Raw genomic sequence first — 19,403 nt, 5'->3', positions numbered from 1 at the left:
GCTGCTATAACAGCCTCCACTCTTCTGGGAAGGCTTTCCACTAGATGTTGGAACATTTCTGCGGGGACTTGCTTCCATTCAGCCACAAGAGCATTAGTGAGGTCGGGCACTGATGTTGGGGCGATTAGGCCTGGCTCGCAGTCAGAGTTCAAATTAATCTCAAAAGGTGTTCAATGGGGTTGAGGTCAAGGATCTGGGCAGGCCAGTCAAGTTCTTCCACACTGATCTCAACAAACCATTTCTGTATGGACCTCACTTTGTGCACAGGAGCATTGTCATGCTGAAACAGGGAAAGGCCTTCCCCAAACTGTTGCCACAATTTTGGACGCACAGAATCGTCTAGAACGTCATTGTTTGCTGTAGTGTTAAGCTTTCCCTTCACTGGAACTAAGGGACCTAGCCCGAACCATGAAAACCAGTCTCAGACATTTATTCCTCCTCCCCCAAACTTTACAGCTGCCACTACACATTCGCCTGGCATCCGCCAAACCCAGATCCATCCGTCGGACTGCCAGAAGGTGAAGTGTGATTCATCACTCCAGAGAACGCGTATCCACTGCTCCAGAATCAAATGGCGGCGAGCTTTACGTCACTCCAGCCGACACTTGGCATTGCGCATAGTGATATTAGGCTTGTGTGCGGCTGCTTGGCCATGGAAACGCATTTCATGAAGCTCCCGGCGAACAGTTATTGTGCTGACGTTGCTTCCAGAGGCAGTTTGGAACTCGGCAGTGAGCGTTGCAACCACTGAGGACAGACGATTTTTACACACTTCAGCACTTGGCGGTCACGTTCTGTGAGCTTGTGTGGCCTACCACTTTGCTGCTGAGCCGTTGTTGCTCCTAGACGTTTCCACTTCACAATAACAGCACTTATAGTTGACCAGGGCAGCTCTAGCAGGGCAGATATTTGTTGAACTGACTTGTTGGAAAGGTGGCATTCGATGCCATGACGGTGCCACGTTGAAAGTCACTGAGCTCTTCCAACTGTCTACTGGACCCTATTCCAACTAAACTACTGAAAGCACTACTTTCAGTGCTTGGCTCTCCTATGTTCAACATAAGAAATGGCTCCCTATCCACTGGATGTGTGCCAAACTCACTAAACGTGGCAGTTATAAAGCCTCTCCTGAAAAAGCCAAACCTTGAAACAAAAAAAGAATATAAATACATTGGCCTATTCCAAATCTCCCATTTGTCTAAAAAATGTTTTTAAAGCAGTTGCCCATGTATTGGAAATACTCCAGTCTGGTTTTAGACCCTATCATAGACCACAGCTGTAATTGGTGTCAGACCAAGGCTCTGCTCCGGTCCTTGTGATCCTAGACCTTAGTGCCACTTTCGACCCAATCAATCACCATTCTTTTGGAAAGATTAGAAACCCTAAATTGGTCTACGCGGACAAGTTCTTGCCTGGTTTAGATCTTATCTGTCAGAAAGATATCAGTCTCCGTGGATGGTTTGTCCTCTGACAATTCAATGGTAAGGTTTGGTGTTCCTCAAGATTCTGTTCTAGGACCACTACTGTTTTCATTATATATATGCTACCTCTTGGTGACGTCATTCAGAAAAACAATGTCAACTTTCACTGCTATGCAGACCACTTACAGCTGTACATTCCAATGAAAACCTGTTGAAGCCCGAAAATAGCCTACCCTGGAAGCCTGTGTTTCAGACGTAAGGAAGTGGAAGGTGGCAAATGTTTTACTTTTAAACTCTGACAAAGAGATGCTAGTTCTAGGTCCCAAGAAACAAAGATCTCTGTTCTTGGATCGGACAATGTATCTCGATTGATGTACAGCCGTCTCAAATTAAACTGAACTCTGGACCCTGATCTCTCGACGGACATAAAATATTTCAAGAGCAGCCTTTTTCGATCCTTGTAACATTACCAAAATCTGAAAATGTTTATTAAAAAATGATGCAGAATAACTAAATCCATGTTTTTGTCACTTCAAGTTTAGACTACTGCAACGCTCTACTCTCCGGATACCCGGATAAGACTAACTTTATCACAGCTAGCGATAAATACGAATGCTAGAATCTTGACTGGAACCCCCAAAGACAGGGTCAGTCTGTCATATCTGGTCTAATTCTCCTGTCTTATCTAGTGTCCTGTGTGATCTTAGGTTTCGTCTCTCGACCTCAATGCTTGGCTATGAAAAGCCAACTGACACAAGGAGACAGAGAGACAGAATCACGGGGCCTGTGGATAATGAAAGTGAGCAGGCTGGAAAAGCGTTTCTGCTTCATGCCGCAGCAGAGAGCTGACGTCCCTCCTATCCCTCCATCCCAACACTCCACTTCCCATCCATTCCTCCCTGGGGCTGACTAGACTGCACTGCGCTGGGGCTGACCTAGACTGCGCTGGGGCTGACTAAACTAGACTGCGCTGGGGCTGACTAAACTAGACTGCGCTGGGGCTGACTAAACTAGACTGCGCTGGGGCTGACTAAACTAGACTGCGCTGGGGCTGACTAAACTAGACTACGCTGGGGCTGACCAAACTAGACTACGCTGGGGCTGACCAAACTAGACTACGCTGGGGCTGACCAAACTAGACTACGCTGGGGCTGACCAAACTAGACTACACTGGGGCTGACCAAACTAGACTACACTGGGGCTGACTAAACTAGACTACACTGGGGCTGACTAAACTAGACTACACTGGGGCTGACTAAACTAGACTACACTGGGGCTGACTAAACTAGACTACACTGGGGCTGACTAAACTAGACTACACTGGGGCTGACCAACAATGTAATGGGCCGGCGTTAGGAACATTGTGTGAATAATGGCTGTCATGTTGTAGACTATTCAATGTTTATCCCTCAGGCTATAGTAATGCCTTTCTGCGTCCCTCTCTCGTCTTACAAACAGTCAGCTGTCGAATACAAACAGACTGTAGTTAACTGGAATGTACACCTCTTTCATTACCGTGTGAAGATGGAATGGCTGATCATGCAATCACACTATCACTGCAGGCCTGACTGAGTTGCCATTAAACTACAAGGAACAAACATCATCTTGTGATGTTTTGAACATCATACTTGCAAGTACTGTCAGAAGACACACACACACACACCCCTTTAGGCACACTGATGTCCAGAGAGAGCATCAGTCGCCTCTCTTCAACCCTGCCTGTCACTGACTGCAGAGGGATTAGAGGGAGGAGGGTTAATTGTGCTGAGTCATAGCTAGGGATGCAAAAACAACCAAAGGACCTCATATAACGCAGAGCACACACACACACAGTAGATGAGGGACAATAGAGAGGACAGAACCAATATGGAGATGGATGAACACGTGTTTATGGACAGTTTAAGACGAGGTCACTGGGATGTAGCATTAATTAAACCAGCAGCCTCATTAATGGGGTCTTCTGCTCTAGCATACTATTTTCTGCAATAAGAAATCCTCCTCTGAACGAATGGCTTCGCTACTAACACTGAGTGCTGTGTTGGAATCCGATCACGGCACAGATACTGTCACTGGAGGCTGAATACAGACTATAAAAAGGTGAAAAGGTTCAGATTGCCTACTCCAATCAAACGCAGTTCAATCAGTATTCACAGAAAGAGAGAGAGGCTAAGTGGAGGAATGAAGAGATGAAACCATCAGACAAAATGTGAAAGGCCAAAAAAAAAAAAAAAAGAGAAAGTCTGAATAATGAATGTTGAGAGCTTTCCTTTTCTATTTTCCCATCTCACCTCTGACCTCTCACCTCTCACCTCTTCCTCCAAGCCACAGCTGTCTGCTATCCAAATTCCCCTCAGAGTGAGTGAGTGAGTGAGTGAGTGAGTGAGTGAGTGAGTCTTAACTACACAGTGCTCAGATTCAGGAGGCGAGACGGTTCCATTCTTCGAACATGTGACTCGGTCTGACTGAAAACATGAAGCTGAATCTATATAGGCTAGTTGTATACATACAGTGGCAAGGAAAGTATGTGAACCCTTTTATTTCTGCATAAATTGGTCATCAAATTTGATCTGATCTTCATCTAAGTCACAACAATAGACAAACATAGTGTGCCTAAACTAATAACACACAAATGATTGTATTTTTCTTGTCTATATTGAATACATCATTTAAACATTCACAGTGTAGTTTGGAAAAAGCATGTGAACCACTAGGCTAATGACTTCTCCGAAAGCTAATTGGAGTCAGGAGTCAGCTAACCTGGAGTCCAATCAATAAGACGAGATTGGAGATGTTGGTTAGAGATTGAGATGCTGTGGCATGACCTCGAGATAGCAGCTCACGCCAGACATATCAAGAATTTTGCTGAACTGAAACAGTTTTCTAAAGAGGAATGGTACAAAATTCCTCCTGACCATTGTGCAGGTCTGATCTGCAACTACAGAAAACGTTTGGTGGAGGTTATTACTGCCAAAGAAGGGTCAACCAGTTATTAAATCCAAGGGTTCACATGCTTTTCCCACCCTGCACTATGAATGTTTACACGGTGTGTTCAATAAAGGCATGAAAACATTGTTTGTGTGTTATTAGTTTAAGCAGGCTGTGTTTGTCTATTGTCGTGACTTCAATGAAGATAAGATCACATTTTATGACAAATTTATGCAGAAATCCAGGTAATTCCAAAGGGTTCACATACTTTTTGTTACCGATGTATATGACTGCAACCATAAAAACCATTAGATATCGATAAAAACAAAGCTGTTGAAGAAATAACTGCAGTGGAGCATGTTGGAGTCTTAATGTAGTAATTTCTTACAGATGTCATTGGAAGAGACCACTTGCTGCCATCACCATCCTACCAGTTTCCCCTCCCCATCTTGCCTCCAATCTGACCCTTGCCCTCCCACCATCACCACAGTCTACACCCTATCCCCAGCCACATCACCATTCTACCAGTTTCCCCTCCCCATCTTGCCTCCAATCTGACCCTTGCCCTCCCACCATCACCACAGTCTACACCCTATCCCCCGCCACATCACCATCCTACCAGTTTCCCCTCCCCATCTTGCCTCCAATCTGACCCTTGCCCTCCCACCATCACCACAGTCTACACCCTATCCCCAGCCACAGCACCATCCTACCAGTTTCCCCTCCAATCTGACCCTTGCCCTCCCACCATCACCACAGTCTACACCCTATCCCCAGCCACATCACCATCCTACCAGTTTCCCCTCCAATCTGACCCTTGCCCTCCCACCATCACCACAGTCTACACCCTATCCCCAGCCACAGCACCATCCTACCAGTTTCACCTCCAATCTGACCCTTGCCCTCCCACCATCACCACAGTCTACACCAGGGGTGGGCAAACTTTTTGACTCGCGGGCCACAATGGGTTCTAAAATTTGACAGAGGGGCCGGGCCAGGAGCATTTGGAGGGAGTGTTTGGGCCGGATATACTAAAGCATTAAATGTAGTGTGTGCAAACCTCATAGCACAGTAAGAACACTACAACCCAATTTATTAACAGTCTTTCAAATGTGAAAAATAGCCCTTATCAGTTAATAAATTTGTCTCAAGGAATATGCAAGATATGGCATTTACATACTATTTCGCAGATACTGGGAGGAGGAAATGTAAATAGATTAAAATAACATACGCACTGTGATTTATCAAGATTGCGTCTGTTTTTAATAAGTTTCAATCGAAGGTGCAAAGTTAAAGAAATCAACATTTATTGAAAAATGGAATCACTTTCAACATTCAAAACATATTATTACACAACGAAATACTCAAGCTCAATAATATCTACTTGTGTTAAACTCCGCAAAATCATGGATGGATTGTCCTGACCACGCGCTCTACAAACTCGCCACGGACGCCCTCGCCTTCACGCGCAAACAGTACACGTGTATCGTTGCCAAGCACACAGACATAGGCTGTATTAAATATCCTACCTGCAGCTGAAAATTTAAATTTAAATTAAGAGCGATGTGCGGCGTGTTAATTAAGCTACTGTACCGCTGCTGTGCGTAAATGCGCATTGCTCTTAATTAAAAGACGCACTTCCAAACTTTCCATATGCATTTTTTCATAACACAGCAGAAAAACTCACCATTTCAGTGGGAACAGTGTTGTTGGTCTCCCTTTTTTGCCAGTGCATCAAAGTCTGGAGTTAGTTTTGTTGTGGCAATTCTCAGGACAGATCTGAGGTGTTGGTCAGTTAACTTGGATCTGTGATGGGCTTTGTTGATTTTCATGACGCTAAACGTCTGCTCACACACGTAGGTCGAGCCAAACAACACCAGCATCTTCTGCGCCGTCCTCCGGAGGTTTGGAAACGCGGTCTCGTTAAGTGAAGCGTAAAAGTCATTCAGTTTAAGAGACTTGAACTTCTCCTTTGAGACGGAGTCAGACTGAAGATCGATCAGTTCCAATTGCAGCTCCTGCGGTGATGATTCGGGGTCTTGTGACAGGGGACAGGACACCAGTTGAAGTGACTTGTCAATTTTTTCAAAATCACAGAACCGACGGCAAAATTCTCTGTGCAGATCGTCCAGTGATTTGCAGTATTTCTTCGCATTTCGGGCGGCCTCTTTCTGCACGGCTAGTGTGGGGAAATGTGCGAAAGATTTGTTTGACATTTGCCTGGAGAATAAAACCAGCTTGGATTTGAAGGCTCTCACATGTGTACATGTCGTGCGCAAACTGATCTTTCCCCTGTAGCTTCACGTTCAGCTCATTCATGTGTGAAAATATGTCCACAGCAAACGCAAAGTCACAAAGCCAGTTTGTGTCGCTCAGCTCGGGGAATTCTTCAGATTTCCCCATTAAATAAAAAAATGAGCGAATCTCGTCTTTGAGCTCCCAGACTCGTTGAAACACTTTCCCCAAACTTAACCAGCGGACGCGAGAGTGGTAAATTAGGTCCTGGTGATCCGCATTAGTTTCTTCCAGGAACGTAATGAACTGACGATGATTAAGTCCCCTTGCTCGTATGAAGTTAACAAGTTTTACAACTGGATCCACGACGTGATTAAGCTGCAATACAGACTTACACAGAGACTCCTGATGAATGATGCAGTGAAGTAAAATAACATCCTGGTCAGGGTTTTCTTCTTTCACTTTATCCTGGATTCTTTTCAGCAGCCCGATGTTTTTTCCAGTTAAATTTGGCGATCCATCCGTGGTGACATTGGCAAGTTTACTCCAAGGTAGCTTCATTCTCTCGATGACAGCAGACACCTGTTCATATAAGTCCTCTCCTCGCGTTTTCCCTTTCAGTGATTCCATGCTCAAAAGCTCCTCCGTCATCTCAAAACTGTCGTTAATCCCTCGGATAAAAATTAGGAGCTGAGCAGTGTCTTTTATGTCGTTACTTTCATCCAGTGCTAGTGAATATAACTTAAAGGACTCCGCCTTTTTGTTTAACTCGCTGACTATATCTTCGTCAATCAGTTCCACGCGGCGAGTCACTGTCCTGCGTGCTAAACTGATTTTTTCAAACTTGGCTTTGCTCTCCGGACACAAGAGACCTGCTGTCTCTACCATGCACTCTTTCAAAAACTCGCCTTCGGAGAAAGGCTTGCTAGCCTTTGCTAATTTGAATGCCAGCAAATAACTTGCCTTGGTACTTGACTCTTGAATTGCAGTTTGTCGGTGAAAAAGTTCTGTTGACTCTGTAAATTAGCTGCCAACCTCTGAGCAGTAGCCGCCCGTTCTTGTGTTGACTGCTTGCTAGCATAGTTTGCATGCTTCGTGGCAAAGTGACGGCTGATATTGTACTCTTTGAAAACCGCAACAGCTTCTTGGCATATCAGACATACAGCCGTTGATCGGACTTCAGTGAAGAAGTATTTTGTTGTCCACTCCTTATTAAACACTCGGCATTCGCTGTCCACTTTCCTTCTCTTTGGTCCGCTCATTTTCACAGAAGGGCTTAATGGTGACGTGAAACGAAGTGAAAATTAAAGTGAAATAAAGAGAAATACGCGCCACTCCAACAACGGTCAATGTGTTTTGAGTGCGCCATCTATTGGGGAAACGTGGGCATTGCAGGGAAAGGGGAAAAAAGGAGGTTTTTACTATAATTTGGACAAGTTCGGCGGGCCGGATTAAAAAGCCTAACGGGCCGTATGTGGCCCGCGGGCCGTAGTTTTCCCATGTCTGGTCTACACCCTATCCCCAGCCACAGCACCATCCTTCGTCTTTCTCCACCTCTAAGTGTGCGTCAGCCCAACAGACCAATACAACCCAAACTGGTCCATTCACAGGTTGTAGCTGTTCCAGTGTGAAAACTGTTCTGACTGTAAAAGGACAAGAGAGAAGTCAACAGCCCCAAAACAGTGTCTTTCACAGTCCAATTAAGAAACATTACCAATAATCCCTATTGAATGTTATGAGTGAAAAGAAAATCAGCAGCATGATAATGTTTTGAAATTCAATTGAATATTTACTTACTCTGGGCTACAATACAAAATAAAAACGCTACACAGCATAATTCAGAGAAAGTTGAGGCAAAACAAGAGGTAAACTGTCGGAAACTGACTAATTGACTGGAGCACGTTTTAGTACATTTATAACTATGCAAGTGGCCTAGTAGTAGTGATTAACGTATTGTGGGTTAGATCAGATGATCAACGTTCAAATGTGTATGTGACCGGAGGCAAAGTACAAAAGGGGCCCCGTCTCAGAGACAGAATGTTTCCATAAGGGTGAGAGAGGAAGCCTATGAACGAGCTGGTAACAGGAATACATATATATCAAGCTAGAACCCAACAAAACATTTCCATATCAAATATCAGAGATGAACTGTAAGGGGACGTGATTGCCTCAGTGGTGAATGCAAGAACACTGTAAGCTCTCCTTCCCAATTGCATAGTATTAAAATAACTGACTATAAAACTAAAAAACGACTACAACAGGATTTGCTTGAGTGCGTTTCAACATGTTTGCTGTACACGCGTGTGTTTGTGTGTAGATCCAGTTTCAGGCGGTGCATCGGCTGCTTGTCCTTTTCAAACCATCAATTCCCATTCACACCCACAACCATCCAGCCCTGTCTGGCATGTCTCCATGCAACCCCCCTCTACCCCACTTGGGGTGCTGCAACCCCCTATTGCCACAACTAGGACTCACCAAGATCCTTAGAGCCTTGACTTTCGCTGGCCATCTCTCCCATCCTCACCAGTGCCTCGAAGTAGCCCTTTGCAGCAAATGTGACACCTGGAAACATGGAAGCATTGGGCGTCAGATCAGGGGCGGAGTGGAAATATTGGACATTAACGTAATCTTCACCCCAGCATCCCTCCCCTATAGCTATAGCCCCAGTCAATTAGGGAAGGGGCTAAAGGCTACAATGAAAAGAGTAATTGCTACAATGGAAAGAGCTAGGCTAGTACAAAGTACAAAGGAAAGTTCTATAGCAAGGCTACTACGTAAAAGGCTACTTCAAGTTACAATGGAAAAGGCTACAAGCTACCATTGGCGACAATGAAAAGCGCTAATGCTACAATGAAAAGCGCTAATGCTACAATGACAAGAGCTAATGCTACAATGACAAGAGCTAATGCTACAAATAACAACAATGGTGGCTCGAGAGGAAAGTGCAGTAACTACTGGTGGACAGAGCAGATGCTGAATGAAAAGAAGAACTACATGAAACAGAGGCCAGAGAAAGTAAAGCAAGGGAAGACCAGGGAAGGCAAAGCGTTCTGCCTACGACCTCTGCGACTCAGGTCTCCGTCCAGGGAATTTACACACACAGCAAGCATGGCTCCACCCACACAGTCCTGCCACGGGCAGCTAAAAGCAGTGAATGGGAAGTCATGGTGAATAAGACCAGGTCAGGGGTAAGTCGTTTAGGGAGTGGTGGTCACAACGAGAGGAAAGAGAGAGGAAGGCCGAGAAGCTGACCGAGTATGACCTTGAGCTGATCCATATTGATGAGTGTCACAGCTTTACTAAACCATGTCACCAAGCAGAGTCATACTAAACATGGACGGTTACTGCACAGTTTCTTAGTTCGTAACATTAAAATATTAGGTAAGTGCCATTTTAAACCGGGCTGATAAATAAAGTGTTACCCAAAATACATCCTGAATATGGATTCACTGCATGGTAAACCATTTAAATATGTTCTAAAAAGTGTAACGGTCTTTACTGAGCACTGGCGTCCCCATGCACCTTAATTGGGGAGGACGTGCTCATAGTAACGGCTGGAATGGAATCAATGGAATGGTATCAAACACATTAAACATGTTTTCCATGTGTTTGATACCATTCCATTGATTCCATTCCAGTCATTATTATGAGACATCCTCCTCTCAGCAGCCTCCTGTGATATAGAGTGCTACAGTCATATGGGAATACTACCAAACAGCCTTTGCTGTATCATTAGCAACATTCCTTCCCACTTCAAAGTTAAGAGACAAAATTGATTGTCTAACACAACAGAAGGGCCTGAACCTGTCTCTGTCCCTCCATCTAGCCACCTCTCCTCTGAGGAACCTGTCTCTGTCCATCCATCTAGCCACCTTTCCTCTGAGGATCCCATCTGTCCCTCCATCTAGCCACCTTTCCTCTGAGGATCCCATCTCTGTCCCTCCATCTATCCCCCTCTCCTCTGAGGAACCTGTCTCTGTCCCTCCATCTATCCCCCTCTCCTCTGAGGAACCTGTCTCTGTCCCTCCATCTAGCCACCTCTCCTCTGAGGAACCTGTCTCTGTCCCTCCATCTATCCCCCTCTCCTCTGAGGATCCCGTCTCTGTCCCTCCATCTATCCACCTATCCTCTGAGGAACCTGTCTCTGTCCCTCCATCTATCCACCTCTCCTCTGAGGATCCCGTCTCTGTCCCTCCATCTATCCCCCTCTCATCTGAGGAACCTGTCTCTGTCCCTCCATCTATCCACCTCTCCTCTGAGGAACCTGTCTCTGTTCCATCTATCCACCTCTCCTCTGAGGAACCTGTCTCTGTCCCTCCATCTATCCACCTCTCCTCTGAGGAACCTGTCTCTGTCCCTCCATCTATCCCCCTCTCCTCTGAGGATCGTTTCTGTCCCTCCATCTATCCACCTCTCCTCTGAGGAACCTGTCTCTGTCCCTCCATCTATCCACCTCTCCTCTGAGGAACCTGTCTCTGTCCCATCTATCCCCCTCTCCTCTGAGGATCGTTTCTCTGTCCCTCCATCTATCCACCTCTCCTCTGAGGATCGTTTCTCAAGCCTCAGTCTGCACCAACTTCCTCCTGTAATCCTTCCTTTATCAATTATTTCCTTTCTCTACCTTTATCAGAATCTTTGTCTTGAGGTCACTGAACTGAAAACAGCCCTTGCCTCCAGAACCAAGGACCTAAAGCCTACTGCCCTGTAGCTGGGGTTCAATCTGACTGATTACTTCCAGGAAGAGAGACCCTCACCCGGATCTTCCTGAGCCCAGCTTTGGTTGAGTCTAGGTGCGATAGGAGAGTGTGGGCGAGAGGGTACAGGTGGATTGTAGAGTGCGGTGTGGTAAACCCTTGCGTGGATGGATGGGCTATTTAACGATGTCCACAGAAATCCCAGCCAAGGGGGATAGAGCGAGGGGCGGTGAAGTGTGGCAGGCCAGGTAAAGCTGTATTAACTGGGACAAGACGTTAGAGCTCTGCTGTCGGGGGGATTGTGTGTGTGTGTGTGTGTGTGTGTGTCTTCAGTAAAGAGGATTACACCTCCGATATGAAGCAGATAGATCTACAGAATGGAGGTGGTGACAAGACATCGATTCTTCCCACCTATTCCAAAGTAAATTCAAACACTCTTGAGGAGTAAAACCCGAGTAAAACCCGTGTAAACCAGATCAGCTGCGCAGCTTGATGCGTTTAGTACTCCATCCATCTTCAACTCCTCTTCCAAATTCACCGCATTTCTCTTCCTCTCCATCCTTCCCTTCTACAAAATCCATTCAGCCCTCACCCTTCCGAATCTCCTCCATCTCTACAACACAACTTGTCCCTGTTGAGAAATGTCTCTCCGCCCCACCTTCAACATGATACCCTTGTGGGTTGTGTGAAATTGCCCTACATTCAACATGATGCCAGTACGGTTGTGTGCTGTGTGAAATTGCCCCACCTTCTCCAGTCCCAAAACTAAACAGAACAGCTGGCTAAATACCAGTCTAAGCATTGCATCCTATTCAAGCCCTGCATCCACTACACACTCTCCTATCCTCCAAAATCGAACAAACAGCATCTCCACGGAAAAGCATTCCTCATGAAACTGGTTGAGAGAATGCCAAGAGCGTGCAAAGCTGTCATCAAGGCAAAGGGTGTCTACTTTGAAGAATCTCAAATATAAAATACATTTTGATTTGCTTAACCCTTTTTGGGTTACTACATGATTCCATATGTGTTATTTCATAGTTTTGATGTCTTCACTCTGATTCTACAAATGTAGAAAATATAAAAAATTAAAAACAAAGAAAAACCCTTGAAATGATTAGTGTGTCCAAACTTTTGACTGGTACTGTAGAAGCAGGCAGCTCTCTCCCTAGACCGAATCATGATGTTAGTCAACAAAAGCTCTAGGGACCTCAAGTCCAGCCAAGCACCACTCCTTGTTCCCTGTTGCGATTTATGGGTTCCCTTTCTTCTCCTAAGAGCAGAGGCAGAACTGGCATATTTACATTTTCTGTTAGTGTATGGAGGCCCATGAGGCACACTGTGGTGATTTGAATGCTGGCTGTGCCCTTTGCCTTTGTAACGACAGCCTAAGCCGGAACCTCAGTTCTGCACCTGATCTGCAATGAAGAAGTTTAATTTTCCATCCTGTGTAGCTATTTTTATTCTTATCAGACAACACTGAGTCCTCCTTTATTGGTCCTTAGACATGCAGGAAATATGACGCTCTATCTCTCCCTCCTTTCTCTCTCTCACCCTCTTTGCCTGCTCCTACATTAGAGACCAGTAACCTACAGCTGGAGACAACACTACATTAGAGACCAGTAACCTACAGCTGGAGACAACACTACATTAGAGACCAGTAACCTACAGCTGGAGACAACACTACATTAGAGACATGGCTGAGGAGACACCATCTGTGTAGGACCATGCTTTCCCAGTCTACAGCCTACCATAGATTCATAGTGCAGCATGTCCAATTCCCCACCATTCTATTCAACTGAAAACTGTATTTCAACAAGAAATCCTCATTAAAAATGGATGTTCATAAAAATATCAAATAGGGGGTGCTCACATTTGTCCTGTTTCACACATGTACAAGTGTGAACCCGGTACAGCATGGAGCATCAACTAGGTTCAGCCTGGGGGTGATTTATCTCTCTCGAACCGATGGTCAGGGACCCGGGAACATAATTGACTGCAAGAAGCCTAAACAGATACAATATTTGACCAAAAACAATAATTTCAAACCTTGCCTACATTTGTATACGATCGCATACACTGCGTATATGAAACAATAGGAACACCTGCTCTTTCCATGACAGACTGACCAGGTGAATCCAGGTGAAAGCTATGATCCCTTATTGATGTCACGTGTTAAATCCACGTCAATCAGTGTAGATGAAGGGGAAGAGACCGGTTAAAAATATATTTTTTTTAGCCTTGAGACATGGATTGTGTATGTCTGTTATTCAGCGGTTGAATGGACAAGACAATAGATTTAAGAGCCTTTGAACATGTTATGGTAGTAGATGCCAGGCACACCGGCTTGTGTGAAGAACTACAAAGCTGCTAGGTTTTTCAAGCTCAACAGTTTCCCCGTGTGTACCAAAAATGGTCCACCCCCCCCCAAAGGACATCCAGGCAACTTGACACAACTGTGCGAAGCATTGGAGTTAACATGGACCAAAATCCCTGTGGAATGCTTTAGACACCCTGTAGTTCATGCCCCGACGAACTGAGGCTGTTCTGAGGGCAAAAGGAGGTCCAACTCAATATTAGGCATGGCAATACTTGGGCTGATTTCCAAAATGTGTAATCACTTGGCTCTGATTGGCTGTTTTTTTTTTACAGTCTTCAACAATTTGCTCAGAAAACATGGGTGGGGTTAAACATTGTCTTTTTTTACATCTGTCCTGTACCGTGTGTGGTGTGAAATGAAAATGTCCGTTTTGCATATCCCACTCCCCATGAGACACCGTCGGAGAGTGGGGTCACGACCAGGGATCCGCCATTATTGACGGTGACCTGGGAGCAATTAGGGTTAAGTGCCTTGCTCAAGGGAAGCTCAACCATTTAAAAAAAAAAAAAAAACGAATTGGCTCGGATTCTAACTAGCAACCTTTCGGTTTCTGGCCAAACACCCCGATGGACTGCCACATACAGTAGTATACACGTTCTCCTATACCTCCACAGTGCTGGACAAGCTCCATACTGTGTCTGCCTATGTGTATATATAGATGGATAAAATAGATATTTATTAGGTCAACACATTTATTTATCCGTAATTTTACCAGGTAAGTTGATTGAGAACACGTTCTCATTTGCAGCAACAACCTGGGGAATAGTTACAGGGGAGAGGAGGGGGATGAACGAGCCAATCGTAAACTGGGGATTATTAGGTGACCGTGATGGTTTGAGGGCCAGATTGGGAATTTAGCCAGGACACTGGGGTTAACACCCCTACTCTTACGATAAGTGTCATGGGATCTTTAATGACCTCAGAGAGTCAGGACACCAGTTTAACGGCCCATCCGAAAGACTGCACCCTGCACAGGGCAGTGTCCCCAATCACTGCTCTGGGGCATTGGGATATTTTTTTAGACCAGAGGAAAGAGTGCCTCCTACTGGCCCTCCAACACCACTTCCAGCAGCATCTGGTCTCCCATCCAGGGACCGACCAGGACCAACGCTGCTTAGCTTCAGAAGCAAGCCAGCAGTGGTATGCAGGGTGGTATGCATACCACATATGACAGGGAGTCAGTCTCAGAGAACATGGTTCATAAAGCAAAACGGTGGTAAGGAAAAAAAAGTACATTGAAATGTCCGATCTAAGCAGAATGCACGGAATATTGTAATAGAAGCATTCCGGGTTCCGTCTGAACCTCATGTAAGACCGATCTAAGCAGAATGCACGGAATATTGTAATAGAAGCATTCCGGGTTCCGTCTGAACCTCATGTAAGACCGATCTAAGCAGAATGCACGGAATATTGTAATAGAAGCATTCCGGGTTCCGTCTGAACCTCATGTAAGACCATGTGACACTGATGAAAAGAATAGGTTCATGCTGCTGCTCCTTTACCATTGGTAGAAGAAACAAGAGTCTGTATCTCCAATGTATTTTTCTCTCCATCTCCCTCCTCAATACCAGTTCGGTTGTTCTTTGATGGGGCCATTTTTATTCTCTTAGCTCCACCTGACCTCCCACCTCTCAAAATGGTTGTCCTCCTGCACCCTTCAACCGTATTGCACACACACACACACACACACACACTTGTGAACAACCAAATAAAAACATAAAGAGGTAGACGGCATGGAGGGATGCAGATGAAGTGGAGGCCACGATGTGGACATGGAACAGACTAAGGTGACATGAGGAAGGCAGCCTGAGCTTCGCAACAAAATATCAAAATCAGTCCATGTAACTGAAAGCATCTCTTACAGAAAAAGCACACGATTTCACATGTGGGGGAAAAAAATCACGTGTTTTTGGGAACACTTTGCATTGTGATCACGTGAAACATGTGGTTTTTCTGTAGGGGCACCCAGCAGAATCTTTCATAGCGAAGTCCTACAAGAGATCAGAAGGGCTACAAGAGGAAACTGACTACAGGCTACTTCACCAGCATCTGAGCTCATCTCTAGTTCAGGTAAATCAGGAGTCTAAAAAGCAACAGCAAGATAGTGTCAGGTCTGGTCCTCTGGACAGGAGGGTAGTGGGGGGGGTGAGAGGGGGATGAGATAAAGGAGAAGAGGATGTACTCACTGGATAGGGCCTTCTCGTAACTCTTCCCCATGGCCACGAAGTTCCGCAAGCACGGGTTGAACTGCTCCATAATGGACTGAAAAGAGAAATAAAAACAGTTTAGTCAGACTGAGCAGCTATAAGCATAGCAGAAGCAGAGCTCTACTCTGTAATCGGGGCGTGCGTTCACACACACACTGCAAGTACGCGACTCCTACCAGCTCACTCACGCACACAACTCGTTTGGCTTAGCCAATCAGGTACAAGAGTGTAGATGGGAATCAGTCACACCCAGGCGAAGGAGAGAAGGAGCGAGAGGGATGTGGGTGTTGATGCCCGGGCAGCCTCTCTCACTCACTCTCGGTCTCTCTCAGGTCATGTTGTTTGTGCTAATTACTTTTTCGGTTATGCAGAGACATGAGGGAACAAGGACAGGGAATAAAATAGGATGACACGAAAACAGAAAAGAAGAGGAGAGGAGATTCAACTAGCTTAGTTGGCTTGAGCGTGGTGCTAGCTGGCCACAGCAGGGGGTTGATAATGAATATAATGCATCGAACTGTGGGTATAATGTCTGCTGGAGGGGATTCAGGTGGCATCCAGCATAATCTTCTGCATATACGCTCACAGAAAAATAATACTACATTACAATATCATCATTACTAAAACTGAAGTATGATGAGACAATCATGAGAAAATAGGATTATACACTACATTTCCAAAAGTATGTATGTGACACCTGCTCGTTGAACATCTCATCCACATGTTGGAACATTGCTTGGGAGGGGGGAGACTTGCTTCCATTCGCCCACAAGAGCATTAGCGACGTCGGGCACTGGTGTTGGGCGATTAGGCCTGGCTCGCAGTCGCCGTTCCAATTCATCCCAAAGGTGTTCGATTGGGTTGAGGTCAGGGCTCTGTGCAGGCCAGTCAAGTTCTTCCACACAGATTTTGAAAAAAAAAAATCTGTGTGGACCTCACTTTGTGCACAGGGGCATTGTCATGCTGAAACAGGAAAGGGCCTTCCCCAAACTGTTGCCACAACGTTGGAAGCACAGAATCATCTAGAATGTCATTGTATCCTGTAGTGTTAAGATTTCCTTTCACTAGAACTAAGGGGCCCAAACCATGAAAAACAGCCCCAGACCATTATTCCTCCTCCAACCAACAATACAGTTGGCACTATGCAATCGGGCAGATAGCGTTCTCCTGGCATCCGTCAAACTCAGATTCGACTGTCAGACTGACAGATGGTGAAGTGTGATTCATCACTCCAGAGAACGCAATTCCACTGCACCAGAATGCAATTGCGGCTTAACACCACTCAAGCGGATGCTTGGGCATTTCACATGGTGATCTTAGGCTTGTGTGCTGCCACGGAAACCCATTTCATGAAGCTGCTGACTAACAGTTCTCGTGCTGACGTTGCTTCCAGATGCAGATTGGAACTCGTTAGTTAGTGTTGCAACCGAGGACAGACCATATTTACACACTACATGCTTCAGCGGACCAGTTCTGTCCGCTTGTGTGGCTTACCACTTCGCGGCTGAGCCAATATTGCTCCTAGACGTTTCCGCTTCACAACAAACAGCACTTAAGAGTTTACCGGGGCAGAGTTGACCAGGGCAGCTCAAGCAGGAAAGAAATTTGAAGTATTATCCACATACTTTTTTGTATATATTTGTATATATATATATATATATATATATATATATAGTGTATATACAGTGTATTTGGAAAGTATTAAGACCCCTTGACTTTTTCCACATTTTGTTGCGTTACAGCCTTATTCTAAACTGTATTCAATTGTTTCCCCCCCCCCCCCGCCAAACAAAAACCCATAATGACAAAGCAAAAACTGTTTGTTTTGCAAATGTATTACACATTAAAAAAAAGGAATATCACATTTACTTGAGTACTCAGTAAGTTTTCATAGGTATTTTACTCAGTACTTAGATGAAGCACCTTTGGCAGGGATTACAGCCTTGAGTCTTCTTGGGTATGATGCTACAAGCTTGGCACACCTGTAGTTCGGGAGTTTCTACCATTCTTCTCTGCAGATTCTCTCAAGCTCTGTTAGATCGGATTGGGAGTGTCGATGCACAGCCATTTTCAGGTCTCTCCATAGATGTTCGATCGGGCTCTGGCTGGGCCACTCAAGGACACTCAGAGACTTGTCCTGAAGCCACTCCTGCATGGTCTTGGCTGTGTGCTTAGGGTCATTGTCCTGTTGGAAGATGAACCGTTGCAAGTTTTCATCATTTTCTCCGTTCATCTTTCCCTCAACCCTGACTAGTCTCCCAGTCCCTGCCGCTGAAAAACATCCCCACAGCATGATGCTGCCACCAACATGCTTCACCGTAGGGATGGTGCCAGGTTTCATCCAGACGTGACACTTGGAATTCAGGCCAAAGAGTTCAATCTTGGTTTCATCAGATCAATCTTGTTCCTTTAGGCAAACCAAAAGCAGGCCGTCTTGTGTCTTTTACTGAGGAGTGGCTTCCATCTGGCCACCCTACCACAAAAAGGCCTGATTGGTGGAGCACTATAGAGATGGTAGTCTTTCTGGAAGGTCCTCCCATCTCACCTCCCTGACCAAGGCCCTTCTCCCGATTGCTCAGTTTGGCCAGACGGCCAGCTTTAGGAAGAGTCTTAGTGGTTCCAAACTTCTTCCATTTAAGAATGGAGGCCACCATGTTCTTGGGGACCTTCAATGCTGCAGAAATGTTTTGGTACCATTCCCAAGATCTGTGCCACAAAACAATCCTGTCTCAGAGCTCTATAGACAATGCCTTTGACCTCATGGCTTGGTTTTTGCTTTGACATGCACTGTCAACTGTGGGACCTTATATAGACAGATGTGGGCCTTGCCAAATCATGTACAATCAATTGACTTTACCACAGGTGGACTCCAATCAAGTTGTAGAAACTTCAAGGATGATCAATGGAATCAGGATGCACCTCAGCTCAATTTTAAGTCTCATAGCAAAGGGTCTGAATACTTATGTAAAGAAGGAATTTGTTTAAAAATGTTTGATAAATTAGCAAACATTTCTAAAAACCTTTTTTGCTTTGTCATTATGGGGTATGACTATATTTTCGTTAATTAATGGAGGTGTGAGCGTTTCAGTCCGAGAGTCTCTCCTCTCTGCCACTAGAGTCCTGCATCAAGCAATAAAACAATTAGCTGGCAGTTACATCTGTGTGCTGCCCAGGTGCTCATCTGTGTGCTGCCCAGGTGCTCATCTGTGTGCTGCCCAGGTGCTCAAATCGCCCTCTTTGGGTACAGCGAGCACCCCACCCCCCCACCTCTCTTACACCCAGGTTGCTGTTAGGCAGATCATGAATTCCTGGAGGAGATTCTTTCTCATGGCCAGACAGTATAGAGAGAGTGAGTTTTCATAGACAGAACAAAGGAATTTCTTCCACCTCACAGAACTTGAGAACTGAACCATATTCATGTTCTGGAGAATGTATAAAAGGTCAGTGAAGTAGCCAGCAACGAACTGGTCAGTTTGGTACAATTTCGTGAAACTCAGAGACAAGGTTTCCCTGTGTACTGTGGACGGACCACTAGAGGGCAGGC

General features: G+C 45.3%; 1 protein-coding gene across 3 annotated transcripts in view; it reads right to left on the bottom strand.

The window, feature by feature from the left end:
* LOC115144455 (brain-specific angiogenesis inhibitor 1-associated protein 2-like) overlaps positions 1-19,403 on the bottom strand; it is a 150,337-nt gene that overhangs the window by 99,637 nt on the left and 31,297 nt on the right. For 2 of the 3 annotated variants that reach the window (XM_029685510.2, XM_029685509.2), the window contains exons 2-3: positions 15,839-15,914; positions 9,057-9,143 (exon numbers count right to left, since the gene is read on the bottom strand). In XM_029685510.2, coding sequence (XP_029541370.1) covers positions 9,057-9,143; positions 15,839-15,914 — 163 coding nt within the window. The remainder of the gene's footprint in view (positions 1-9,056; positions 9,144-15,838; positions 15,915-19,403) is intronic. The other variant, XM_029685511.2, reaches the window with a different exon arrangement.

The sequence above is a fragment of the Oncorhynchus nerka genome, linkage group LG16 (assembly GCF_034236695.1).
Source record: "Oncorhynchus nerka isolate Pitt River linkage group LG16, Oner_Uvic_2.0, whole genome shotgun sequence".
NCBI classification, from domain to species: Eukaryota; Metazoa; Chordata; class Actinopteri; order Salmoniformes; family Salmonidae; genus Oncorhynchus; species Oncorhynchus nerka.
Note: the sequence above shows the minus strand (reverse complement) of the source record. Positions and strands in the feature narration are given on the sequence as shown.